This window comes from Mesoplodon densirostris, chromosome 1, assembly GCF_025265405.1.
Source record: "Mesoplodon densirostris isolate mMesDen1 chromosome 1, mMesDen1 primary haplotype, whole genome shotgun sequence".
In the NCBI taxonomy this organism is placed as follows: domain Eukaryota; kingdom Metazoa; phylum Chordata; class Mammalia; order Artiodactyla; family Ziphiidae; genus Mesoplodon; species Mesoplodon densirostris.
The window spans coordinates 79,640,181-79,654,180 of NC_082661.1; the positions used below are offsets into that span (position 1 = coordinate 79,640,181).

A 14,000-nucleotide genomic window follows, 5' to 3' on the forward strand; every position below is an offset into this window, starting at 1 on the left:
TAAGTTTAAGTTCAAAGTAGACTTGCCCTAACAAAGAATGCAAAACTGATTCTGATGGGACTAAAAGTGTCTGAGTAATTTAACTGCCTTCCAGAAAAAAGCTTAACATACTTTACAGGAAGATGACATAATCCAGACTTCCTACAATTTATCACCAACAGTGTTCACTAGACATTGAAAAGAAATTACTGGTCATGTGGGAAAGCCGAATGAGACCCATGATCAAGAAAATAATGCAGTCAATAGAAGGTGTACCTGGGATGACCCAGATATTGCCACCCCACAAAAACTTGTAGTGCCTTTTCCCATTTTTAAAGTTAATATTTAATACATCCTTCAAGATTCTATTTAAATGGTAGGAAAATTTCAAGAAGCTTCCCTGAATTCCTCCAACTTGAAATAATTTATTTCTCTTTTGACTTCTCACTGATTTATGCCTCTTCCATGGTACCTAATTATATTATATTATATTTACCTCCATGCATATTTTATTTTCTTGGTTGAGGTCAGGGATTGTATTTCCTTATCTTTTTAGTCAGTAATGTATTTACCCACTAAAGTCATATAGTAAGCACTCAAAAATTATTTTTGAATATATGAGTAAAATATGTATGTGTTCTGTTCTTTATTCCCATTTTAAAAATATTTGCTTTCTGAAATTTTTGTGTTTACTTAGGTACATATGTGTATGAGTGGAAAATCTTCCACAATGTTATCATGTATAATGAGTTTTCATAGAGTTTTCCAAAAATTAGTAGGCTGAAGTGATTAGTCTTCACTCCTTTTGTATTAATGGGAAAAGTAATTGCTTATTGTTTTTATCCTAGAACGTTGAATATAAATTTATTTATGTCTATCTTCTCCACTAGAATGTAAGCTCCTTGAGAATAGAGACTTTGTTTGTATCCCCAGTATTTTCAACAATTTGTGTCACATCGTAAATGCTCAATAAATATTTATTAAATTTCTTACATTGACTGGTATTTGTCCAAACTTTGATAAATATGGTACACATTTTAGCATTTTATGATAATTTATTTTAAACCAGTTAAGTGTATCAAGAAAAGCCTTCAGAGTTTCCAAATAATTTTTCTCTGAAATGATAGTTGCATGTAAGTCCTATTAACTAAAATCTATATTTTAACAAAAGTTAAGATAAGTAGTCTTTGCCTTGTTAGTTTCTTTCAAGATGGTTTCAGCTGAAGATTTTATTTGCTATTTATACATATCATACTGACAGTAATTTTATTCTCCCTTTGATGACAACTCACAAGTTAAAAATATTCAGTTGATGAGGAATTGCTAGTTATATAAAACATGGCAGTGGTTAACAGAATGTTTAGTGTCATCACATTCCCAAGCCAAAATGGACCCTAGAGATTCATCTAATCACTAGAGGTGATGAAAAATTAATTCCAGAAAGTTAAAGAGAGTAGTTCACAGGATAAATTGATATTTTGGAAAATTAATAAAAACTTTTTTCAAATAAAAATACACAAAGAAGATTTTTTTTGCATTCTGAAAATAAACAGATGTTTACATTTTAAAATATAACTAAGATAAATACTCAATATCAAGACGTATTTTTTTGGGGAAAATTTTAGCAAGGTAAAGAGCTCTAAATAATTTTAATTTTGATATTTTCTTTTTACTTTACAGAAAGGGGAGTTCTGCCTGTTTTCTAACCTCTCACCCTTCCACCCCCCCAAAAAGAAACAAACTAACAATGCTCAAAGAGATAAATCCAGGCTTTGTTCCACAAGATTCTTTCAACCTGGCACTGGCACTACCACTGGCTTGGTCCGATTATAGTTAATCCACTGCCTACAACATGACAAATGTTTTTGGTTCAAGTTGAATGGCAAAGTCTTTTCAAATAGGAAAAGCAGTTGTCAGCTGTCCTTGTTGTGGTACCAACAAGTATCATGTCAGGATAGCCAAACAAAGAAGGGGATGATTCAGAATGCTGACCCCAGTACACTGAACCTTATTGACTCTGGTGGGTTTTCTGGAAGGCTTGTTAATAGTGATGCAAAAAAGAAATCAGGGCATAAACCCCACATTATATTTGGTCCCTTTGACTGATACAGATTTATCAACTAACATACATCAAGTGGTGTCACAAAAATGTGAATTGCAATTCCTAACTCTCCTGTAAATGACATTTCTCTTCTCCTTAAAATATCAATTTATGAAGGTTTCCTTAAAATAACAAAACTTCCCAGCTTTTTTAAGCTTGTTAAATAGAAACTATTTCAGTTACAGTTCCTGAATTCTTTGAGTGCTATTTCTCTTGAAGTTCTCGTTCAAAAAGATTAACTTTAAATTCACTTGAACACTATGGCTACTATTAATCACCTCTTTTATGGGAGATATTGACTTTTCTCTTTGGGGTGAGTGATGCTTGATGTTGCTTCTATAATAGAGTACTACATACAGGCTATTATGCACATTTAGAGATGTATGCTCTACATGGCCTATTTTCATTCTTCTAGGTGCAGTGGAGCCCATAATTCTGCAGAGCTACACTGAATAGAATAGAATAAACACTTATCTCAATTGTATTTTGGATGTCATACTGTAGATTTTTGGGATATCATTATTTTTTAAAGATCTTTCCTTTTTTCCTCATTTTTTGCTGGGTTCCTGATTTTTTTCTTTTTTTTTTCCTTTTTAAAAATGACCAATTATTTCTACTTCACAAAATTGATGTGAGAAATGAAAGTACACCATGATACTTTCTTTATTTATTAGTAAAGCATGTCATGATAAAATAGGTTTATGTTTTAATTTATCCTTGAAAAGAACTGAGTTTATGGTCTTTATTTCACATCCCAGCTGTTAGGGAATTACTAAATCCATAGGGAGTTGCATGAGTTCTGTAATTGGCATGAATTATTTGAGTTTAAGGAAACACAATCGCCCCACAATATAGTGATACCCAGTGCTGGATAAATCTACATTCTTCAAGAATTCAGGGTTCCAGAGGTCTGTGGGACTGTGATGTTTTCTTAGTTGAGTGCCATTTTAAATTGATTTCTTTTTTTTATAGCCTGTTAGGTGAAAACATAATTCTTTAGCATCTTGCCTCATGACTATCTAGCCAAGCCATGCTATGAAGGAAGACTACTTAAAAGATGAAATAAGCACATAGGCTTAGGAAATGTTAAACTAATAATATTTAGTGGTTTATAATACATTCACACCCCCTCCATTCTTTCTCACCTCTTCTTCTTTTAAACATAGTACAAGGAGATACAAACATAGTATCCTTGCCAAATAGTTTTCTTTCACATTGGGAGAAAGGAAAAGAGCTTCATTTTACCTTGCTGCTCTGGCATTTCCTTTCCTGTTCCCTTAAGATGTCTTGAAACTTGGTTCCTCAGTCTTTGAAGTCCCAGATTTTAGAATAAAAATATGTATCCAAGAGTGTGATGTGGTTTTCCTACTTCAACCTACGTGGTAAGACCACCTACAATGAGTTGATAGTCGGGCTTTAGAATATTGTGTGGCCTTCAAGAAATGCATTATATAATGGATTCATTTTTGTAAATAATTCCCAATTCTGTAACTCTGAAGAATTAAGATTACAGCAGGAATTATTGGTATAAATTTCTGTTGGTTCTGAATGTTAGGTGCCTGTCCAAAGTCTGTTTAATTCCTCTAAGAACTCATTTTCATTTGCAGTAAAAAAATCATGTAAAATATAAGAGAAACTGTTCCAAAGAATAACTAAACATCTATTTTTTTGAGACCATATCATGTTCCAGGTACTTTTCCTAGGTAATCTTAAGTGCTTTTCACCATAGCCCTGGGAGTTGGTGGGTTTTTATTTTTATTATTTTTATTTTTTATTGTTTTTGCGGTACGCGGGCCTCTCACTGTTGTGGCCTCTCCCGTTGCGGAGCACAGGCTCCAGACGCGCAGGCTCAGTGCCCATGGCTCATGGGCCTAGCCGCTCCGCGGCATGTGGGATCTTCCCGGACTGGAGCACGAACCCGTGTCCCCTGCATCGGCAGGCGTACTCTCAACCACTGAGCCACCACTGAAGCCCGGAGTTGCTGTTTTTAACTCTGTTTTATAGAGGATATTAATTGAGACTCACAGAGGCAACTTGGCCGATGGCACACAACTGACTAGTAGCAGAGCCCGGTCTTGAATCAAGGTCTATTGATTCCTAGTTTTTTGTTTTTCCTTCCTCTCCATAGTCCCTTTGTATCCTAGTGACTATGTTGTAGAATATTCCTTTGCTGTTTTCTCTTTTGGCCATGTCCAGTTAACTATTATTCTTTTATTGGCAATAGGGTGACAGTATAATTTATTCTTCAAAGACGGACACTTTTTTTTTTTTTTTTGGCTACGCACCATGCGGATCTTAGTTCCTCGACCAGAGATGGACCCGTGTCCCCTGCAGTGGAAGCACGGAGTCTTAACCATTGGACCATCAGGGAAGTTTCCAAAGAAGGACACTTTTGAGAGTGAAAGGGGGTGCTATTAATTATTCTGGGAAAACAGGCTCATCCCAGAATTATCCCAGGCAAGTTAGAATGTATACATGCCTTAATTTTATATAAAAACAAACAAAGAACCCTAAAGCGAGTATAGCTTATTAAGAGGAGCAGCTCTCAAGATAGATCTTACTTCAAACCATGATTCTGCTATTTACTAGCCAAATAATTTTTGTCAAAATATCTCACCACTATGCCTCAATTTCCTTATATATAAAATGGGAATAATATTATTAGTACCTATTTTATAAGGTCATTGATTTAAATGAGGTAATACATGTATATCACTAAAACAGAATAAACACTTGGTGAGTATTATCTATTATTATACATAGAGAGAGAATTTTGAATGCCTTCCAAACACTTGTCTGACAATAAATGTAGCTTTATTCGTTCTTAGAATTAAAACATTAGTTTTGGGGAAGTATCACATAATGAGTTCTCAATAAATATTTATTAAATGAATAAATGAATATAATATTCCAGAGAAATAAAATGCACTAGCATCCATTTGTGTTACAAAGATAATTTGTATTTTAAAGAGACATAAAAGAATAGAGATAGGTAGGTAGGTTTTGACGGTGGTAGTAGAGGATGGGAGTTTGGGTAGGAGAAATGTTGTGTGGAGCTTTGTGGGGGGCAGACTCAGATGGGATGTGGGAGTTCTAGACAAGTTCTGTGGACCAGTAAAACTTCTAGAGTTCAGATGGAAAGAAGGGGTAGAAATGGAAGAGGCCCTTAGACAAATGTCATTTGCACAAAGATTTTATTGGCATTATATGCTAGGAAAAGAGAAATAGCTCTTGCATGGCAGGAAAATTCAGCCCTTGAAATCAGACTATCTTTATTAAACTTGAGTAAGTCCCTTGGGCAAGCAGCCTCAGCTGCTTCACTGGAAAGCTAGGGATAATAATATTTCCTTTATAGAGTTGTTGTAAGGATTAGAATGAAGTATGCGTGTGTATACATGAATATAATGTTTGCTCATAGTAGAAATTCAACAAATGATAGTTTTATAATTTTTAAGGATCGTAACAACTACCTTACTCATAGAATTTTGAAGTCAAGTACTTGAAAGCTCTTTGTGACTGTAAAGTGCTTTACAAAGATGTGGCCCTGCTATGAATGCTGACATTATTCTAGTTACAATCTCTGGACCTTGGGTGTGCTGTTCTTAGGAAACAGCAGTGTTCCATATTCACGTGGTCAGAGCAGCAAGGATTCAAGAGTCGAGGTTGTGACTGATGTGTTTGCTAAGAATGTATTGAGGTTAAATTTTAAAGCATAACTACTTTTTAAATTCCCTTGGAAAAAAATGAGGCTTAAGTAGTTTTGAGCTTAATAAAGATCTTTGAAAAACCAGTTTCACTCCACATATTTGGCTACCGAATGCTGCTGCATCAGTGGCCTTTAAGGTGAGAAGAGATAATCTTCTTGCATTTACATGTGCTTTAAGTATCTTACTTGTATTTTTTACAAATTATTCATTAAAACAGGTAATATACCCCAAAAAATAGTCATTTCAACCACATTTTGGATAAATGTGTAAGGTTTTCTATTTAATTGTTTTTATGTTTCCTTCAGAGCCCATTCTGATATTCTAACTCTAATTTTGTGAATGTACCTAGGAGTGTGAACTTCAATTTTCTCAGATATAAAATGGAGGTAATACTACTTTATATGATTGTTGATTGGGTTAACATGATAAAAGTTATGAGATGCTTAGAAAAGTGCATTATACCTACAAGTGTGAGATATTATTACTGTGAACATGAATAATAATGCACCTTATATCTTAACTTGCTATAAGTAACCTCAGGAAATGAGGGTATCATCATAATTACCATTTATCAAGCTCTACATTTTGCATACATTCTCCATAATTGTCTTGCAAGATTCTTCTCTTTTTAGAGATGGAGGAAATCTCCACAGAGGTTGAGTTATTTATTCAACATCACACAGAGAGGAAATTGTAAAATCAGAATACAAACACAAGCCTCTGTGACCCCAAAGCTTGTGCAGTTTCCACCATGTCATGTTGATTCCTAGTTTTGAAGCTCAGTGATGTCTCAATTCAAAATGTCCTAGTTGACTACTTATAAGCATATATTTTTTAACCTAATTCTTTCATTTCTTGAGCAGCTACTATGTGCTAGGCATGTATTAGGCCCCAGTAATACAGAAGTGAATACAACATTGTCCCTGTCTTTGAGAAATTCTGTGGGGTGTCCTTCTTTGTCTTTTGTAATAGTTTTTATTTTAAAGTCTATTTTGTCTGATATGAGAAATGCTACTCCAGCTTTCTTTTGATTTCCATTTGCATGGAATATATTTTTCCATCCTCTCACTTTCAGTTTGTATGTGTCCCTAGGTCTGAAGTGAGTCCCTTGTAGACAGCATTTATACGGGTCTTATTTTTGTATCCATTCAGCCAGTCTATGTCTTTTGGTTGGAGCATTTAATCCATTTACATTTAAGGTAATTATCAATATGCATGTTCCTATTACTATTTTCTTAATTGTTTTGGGTTTGTTATTGTAGGTCTTTTCCTTCTCTTGTGTTTCCTGCTTAGAAAAGTTCCTTTAGCATTTGTTGTAAAGCTGGTTTGATGGTGCTGAGTTCTCTTAGCTTTTGCTTGTCTGTGAAGGTTTTAATTTCTCTGTTGAATCTGAATGAGATCCTTGCTGGGTATAGTAATCTTGGTTGAAGGTTTTTCCCTTTCATCACTTTAAATATGTCCTGCCACTGCCTTTTGGCTTGCAGAGTGTCTGCTGAAAGATTGGCTGTTAATCTTATGGGGATTCCCTTGTATGTTATTTGTTGCTTTTCCTTTGCTGCTTTTAATATTTTTTGTTTGTATTTAATTTTTGATAGTTTGGTTAATATGTGTCTTTGCGTGTTTCTCCTTGGATTTATCCTGTATGGGACTCTCTGCACTTCCTGGACTTGATTAGCTATTTCTTTTCCCATATTAGGGAAGATTTCAACTATAATCTCTTCAAATATTTTCTCAGTCCCTTTTTCTCTTCTTCTTCTGGGACCCTTATAATTTTGAATGTTGGGGCGTTTAATGTTGTCCCAGAGGTCTCTAAGACAGTCCTCAATTCTTTTCATTCTTTTTTCTTTATTCTGCTCTGCAGTAGTTATTTCCACTTTTTTATCTTCGAGGTCACTTATCCGTTCTTCTGCCTCAGTTATTCTGCTATTGATTCCTTCTAGAGAAGTTTAAATTTCATTTATTGTGTTGTTCATCATTGTTTGTTTGCTCTTTAGTTCTTGTAGGTCCTTGTTAAACATTTCTTTTATTTTCTCCAATCTATTTCCAAGATTTTGGATCATCTTTACTATCATTACTCTGAATTCTTTTTCAGGTAGACTGACTATTTACTCTTCATTTGTTAGGTCTGGTGGGTTTTTACCTTGCTCCTTCATCTGCTGTGTATTTCTCTGTCTTATCATTTTGCTTAACTTACTGTGTTTGGGGTCTCCTTTTCGCAGGCTGCAGGTTTGTAGTTCCTGTTGTTTTTGGTGTCTGTCCCCAGTGGCTAAGGTTGGTTCAGTGGGTTGTGTAGGCTTCCTGGTGGAGGGGACTAGTGCCTGTGTTCTGGTAGATCAGGCTGGATCTTAGCTTTCTGGTGAGCAGGACCACATCCAGTGGTGTGTTTTGGGGTGTCTGTGACCTTATTATGATTTTAGGTAGCCTCTCTGCTAATGGGTGGGGTTATGTTCCTGTCTTGCTAGTTGTTTGGCATAAGGTGTCCAGCACTGTAGCTTGCTGGTCGTTGAGTGGAGCTGGGTCTTTGCATTGAGATGGAGATCTCTGGGAGAGCTTTCGCTGTTTGATATTACATGGAGCTGGGAGATCTCTGGTGGACCGATGTCCTGAACTCTGCTCTCCCACCTCAGAGACACAGGCCTGACACTGGCTGCAGCACCAAAACCCTGTCAGCCACGTGGCTCAGAGGAAAAGGGAGAAAAAAAATAAAGAAAGAAAGGAAAAAAATAATTAAGATAAAAATTAAAAAAATTATAAAAGTAATTAAAAAATAAAGAAGAGAACAACCAAACCAAAAAACAAATCCACCAATGACAAGTGCTAAAAACTATACTAAAAACAAACAAACAAAAAGAAAACAGACAGACGGATCCCTAGGACAAATGGTAAAAGCAAAGCTACACAGGCAAATTTATTTACAACAGCCAGGACATGGAAGTAACCTAAATGTCCATTGACAGATGAATGGATAAAGAAGATGTGGCACATATATACAATGGGATATTACTCAACCATAAAAAGAAATGAAATTGAGTTGATTGTAGTGAGGTGGATGGACCTAGAGTCTGTCATACAGAGTGAAGTAAGTCAGAAAGAGAAAAACAAATACCATATGCTAACGCCTGTATATGGAATCTAAAAAAAAAAGAAAAAAAAAAGGTTCTGAAGGACCTAGGGGCAGGACAGGAATAAAGACGCAGACATAGAGAATGGACTTGAGGACACGGGGAGGGGGAAGGGTAAGCTGGGATGAAGTGAGAGAATGGCTTGGACTTACTTATATATACTACCAAGTGTAAAATAGATAGCTAGTGGGAAGCAGCCGCATAGCACAGGGAGATCAGCTCGGTGCACCTAGAGGGGTGGGATAGGGAGGGTGGGAGGGAGATGCAAGAGGGAGGAGATATAGGGATATATGTATATGTATAACTGATTCACTTTGTTATAAAGCAGAAACTAACACACCATTGTAAAGCAATTATACTCCAATAAAGAGTACAAAAAAGAATTCTATGGGGAAGGAGGACTCCATTCATTTGTACAGATGGCATCCGCTAGTCTTTTCTTTTCAGGGAGATTGATGACATAAGATTGACTGACATAAAAATTTTTGGACTACTTATTTTCTCTGGGTGTGCTATAGAATGTTCCACAATTGCCTAAGAGTTAGATGTAGAAACACAGTAAAACACAGATACTCAAAACTCCCTGTCATTCTTCGTTGGAAGCATGATGTTCTCTTGGATTCAGTCACCACCCCACTTTTTTCACCATCCCTTGGCTATTCCAGCATGACTTCACAGGAGTGGAAACAAGAGGGGAGTCTGGTATACTAATGATTTAGCTGTGGTTTTTTTTGAGTCACATCAATGAAACATACTTTAGAACAGCTGAGCTAATAGATATGATGAGACTGCATGGGTTGAATGCCATGTTTGGAATATAATATCTCTTTTTTCCCCTCAATTTTCATGACTAACAAGTGATAAAATTTCAGCAATTCACTAAATGCCTGGCAGGGTTAATGTACCAATTACACCACTGGTGACATCAGGATGCTGGTGCATTAGACACATTTTGTGCAGTAGTTTTATAAGGCTGCTTCCGATGGAGATGCTTAGAAATGAAGCATCAATGTACTGGTAAATGACCTAAGGGTAATTTAGTTATCCTGAGCATTCTTAAACATATTTTCCTAATGGAAATTTTTATTGTGATGAGCATTGAACCACTTAGTATCGTTGCTATCATATTCCATTTGTCTGAGTAAAAATACAGAGGGCATTAAAAACAGGCATAATGCCTAATTAGCCTAATGCCACAATGGATGATATCAATACAGTACTTAGGTACAGTCACCATGAAGCCAGTGAATTTTCTCTTTCCCAGACTTGAGGAGGTAAGCCTATTTTCTTTTTCTTTTTTTTTTTTTCTAGTTCAACAATTTTAATTTTACAGCTGAGAGTGATGAAAGGCTGTCATATGTTTAAAATTACAAAGTTATTTAATAGCAGAACCAAGTCTAAACGTAAGCCTATTTTCAATTTAAAAGAAAAAAAAATCATTCAAAGCAGGACTTGTAAAAGGAATTTTCATTCATAGTGAAGAGATCAGGATTACTTTCCCCACCAATTATATGACCTTTTAGGTGAAAAATGCCATCAACTTCTCCCCAGAGTGACAGGAATTTATCATTGTCTGTTCTTCAGGGGAATTAAATAGATTTTTTAAATGCTCCAGTAAGGTCACAGTTTTACTTTTATGCTCATAGAGCACCAGGGCTTGCAGATGCTGGCATTTCTGTGTTTTTCAGACAAGTGATAAGAACCTAAAGGAAGACTTTTATTTTATTTATTTATTTTTTTCAGAGGTATATAACATGTTTTAATTCTCTCGGAAGAATTTCTCTTTAATGGCTTGTTTTTTTTTCCTTTTTTTTTTTTTTTCATTTTCACCAACTGTATTTATTTATTTATTTTTAATTACTATTATTTTTTACATCTTTATTGGAGTATAATTGCTTTACAATGGTGTGTTAGTTTCTGCTTTATAACAAAGTGAATCAGTTATACATATACATATGTTCCCATATCTCTTCCAAGAACACTTTTAATTTGTAAGCAACTGCATTGTATAGTTCAGTTACTTTGAAATTCTGCCTAACACCCCCCTCCCCGACCCGTGTGTCTCCGACCCATGTGTCTCCAAACTAAAGAGAAATGCAAGACTCTAATGTTAAAAAATTGCCAACAACAACAACAACAAAAACAACAACAAACCAGGCAAGACATCGAGTCAAGTCTACCTTCCTAAGTATTCATGAATTCCAAAATCAAAATATGAACAAAAGCGGTTTAAAAATAGTTTCCTTGGTTGGCCGTAATTTCAGGGGCAAGCTGGAGAACTTTTGGACTCAGGGTATGCATCAAAGTGAAAGCATTCAAACCAGCTGTGTTTCGATGTTGGCCCACTGTGGCCTCTGGGCTGCCTCTAATTGTGTTGTATTTGTGAGTCAAACTCTCATTTTTGTCTTAGCAAGCTGAACAATGGAGGCATTTGTTCTCAGTCTCCTGCCACCGCACTACTTGTGTTCCAGGCCACTGTGCCCAAACTCTAACGGAGAAAAAGGAACCCACTTTAGAATGCTTTGAAGGGTCAGCAGGATTGCTGGACTTGGAGTAAAGCACTGACTTAATTTATATCCATTGGTTATTTTGAGAGCTTAGCTGTGTGTATGTTGTTTCTCAGCCACAGGGGAGGAGCTACAGTATACTTGCAAATATTATTTCTTTTGCCATGGGTGATATAGACTATGGTTTGAAAAAGTTCTGTTTATTCACCAGGGTTGTATTCTCAAGTGCAAGCATGAACTTCTCCTACATTCCATTTGTTGCTAAGCCCTTTGCTTTGTCTAAGTAAGTGACGATTCTGAGAGGTAAATCTGTGCATTGGAAAGTTGAGACCATTTTCACCAGAACAAAATAAAGAGGGGGAGAAAAAAAGATTGAGGAACACAGCATAAAACTAGCTTACTGAAATCTCTCTATCCTTGCAGAAGGGATAAATGAATGTCTGGGTGCTGGTAACCCTTTCCTCAGGGTAGAGAAAGGCAGCCATTGAGTTCTCATTTAGGGCATCAAAGACGCTGAGAAAGGGGTTAAAGGGCTTTTGGCCAAGGTTTTTATTGCTGCTATGGGGCTGGTTTGGATAAACACTATGAATGCTGGGCTCACACTGGCGGCTTTGTCAGGTTGTCACTTCTGTTGTCACCAAACTGAGACCTTATTAGGGGCTTCTGTCTGTATTTGACCTTGGAATCATGGCCATGGCCATTGCCACTTCCCTGCTCTAAGCACAGCTCCTTCCACTGAGTCATTACTGACGTTATAGTCAAACTGTCCTTTAGAGGAGAACAAACCACTTAACTCCAAGTGTGAGCTTACTGAGCACATTAACTGTTTACAGGTGTGTCAGTGACAGTGCAGCCTCTTGTATCCTAGGTGAAGATCATTCCTTAGTCACGAATTCCTTTTTTCAATTTCCCTTCTCCAGGGCACTCCCACTGGTTCTTTTCCAGCTAGTGATCTGACAAGTCTTCTTTCTCTTACAGCCAAGGCTAGAGTCCCCTCTCTACTTGAGCTTCTCTGATAACTGGTAACTGAGGAAGTAGACAGTTCTTTAGGGATCTGGCAATGGGTACTCAGGATTTCACTCAAGCAAAACAAAAACTATCTGCCTCCAAAAACCTTGTATGGCTATGGCTTCTGGACCCCATGACAGAAGTTTCTTTCTCTCCTGGATTTTCCCTTGAGCTTCAAGTTCGTTGACTTAGTCTACCAACCCTCTCTTTCTTTGCCCAGTGACTCTTATTTGTATCTTCGTCCTTGCTACTGTTTCATTTTCATTCTCCATAATAGGAATTCAAATGGAAAAAATCTCCTGTCTCAAGCAAAAATCATTTGCATACATGATGATAAAGAAAAGAGGCTGATTTTCTCTAACCTCTTAGAATTAGGGTCTTTACTTTTCATGTTTCAGAAAAGTATTTAGAGGATTGCTTATCAGAAATTAGTTGGCCGTTAAAATTCCCTCATCTGTGAAAATGAAGGGATTAGAGCAAAGGATCTCATAAGGGTCTTTCTAGTGCTAAAAGTTTCCATGCACTGATGATGCTCTGTCTCCTTGTGGGAGAGGACAGATGGATGCTCAGCTTTTATACTACTCATCTTTTTGATCAATGGGTTGAACATCTGTTTGGGATTTCTGATACCACTGCACTGCAATTCCCATTGCTCACCCTTTCAGCTGGCAGCAACAGAATGCCTCTCCAGAAGGCATCAGGCCTCTTGTCTCTGGAAGAGCTTTTTATTCTTATTATTTCCAAGAATATTATAAGAGCTAGATTCCTTCATATTTCCTTTCTGAGACTGGGAAATCTATTTTGGGGTAATGGAGAAAAAAATATATTCCTCTCAAGTAGCTCAAAAGAACAGAGATTTAATATCTAGTCATGGTATTAATTTATAAAATGAAATATAAATTTAAAAGGTAAAATTATATTTTGATTTATTTCTTCAAGGGAGAAGCGAACCTTTAAAAAATTAACAGAATTTAATTAATTAATTAATTAATTATTTTAAATATTTGGCTGTTTTGGGTCTTCGTTGCTGCACGCGGGCTTTCTCTAGTTGTCGCCAGCAGGGGTTACTCTTCGTTGCGGTGCACGGGCTTCTCATTGTCTGTTGTGGCTTCTCTTCTTGCAGAGCATGGGCCCTAGGTGCACGGGCTTCAGTAGATGTGGCACGTGGGCTCAGTAGTTGTGGCTCGCAGGCTCTAGAGGGCAGGCTCAGTAGTTGTGGTGCACGGGCTTAGTTGCTCCGTGGCATGTGGGATCTTCCTGAACCAGGGCTCGAACCTGTGTCCCCTGCATTGACAGGCAGATTCTTAACCACTGCGCTACCAGGGAAGCCCCAGACTTTATTTTTTAGAGTGGTTTTATGTGTACAGAAAAATTGAGCTGATAATACAGAGAATTCCTGTATTACCCATCCCCCACCCCCCATTTCACCTATTGTTAACATCTTACAACAGTGTGGTGCATTTGTTACAATTTATAAGAAAGTATTACAAATTATAGTTATTAGTTATATTATTATTAGTTAAAGTCCAGTTTATTGAGATCTCCTTAGTTTAACCGAATGCTCCTTTTCTGTTCC

General features: G+C 36.6%; 1 protein-coding gene across 18 annotated transcripts in view; it reads left to right on the forward strand.

Annotated features, from left to right (window-relative positions):
- Nucleotides 1–14,000, forward strand: part of ANK2 (ankyrin 2) — a 710,689-nt gene that overhangs the window by 170,186 nt on the left and 526,503 nt on the right. The window contains exon 1 of one of the 18 annotated variants that reach the window (XM_060105168.1): nt 9,887–10,183. The exons of the other annotated variants lie outside the window; for them this stretch is intronic. Coding sequence (XP_059961151.1) covers nt 10,100–10,183 — 84 coding nt within the window. The 5' untranslated portion in view covers nt 9,887–10,099. Of the gene's footprint in view, nt 1–9,886; nt 10,184–14,000 lie in introns of those variants that run through there. 18 annotated transcript variants of the gene reach the window in all.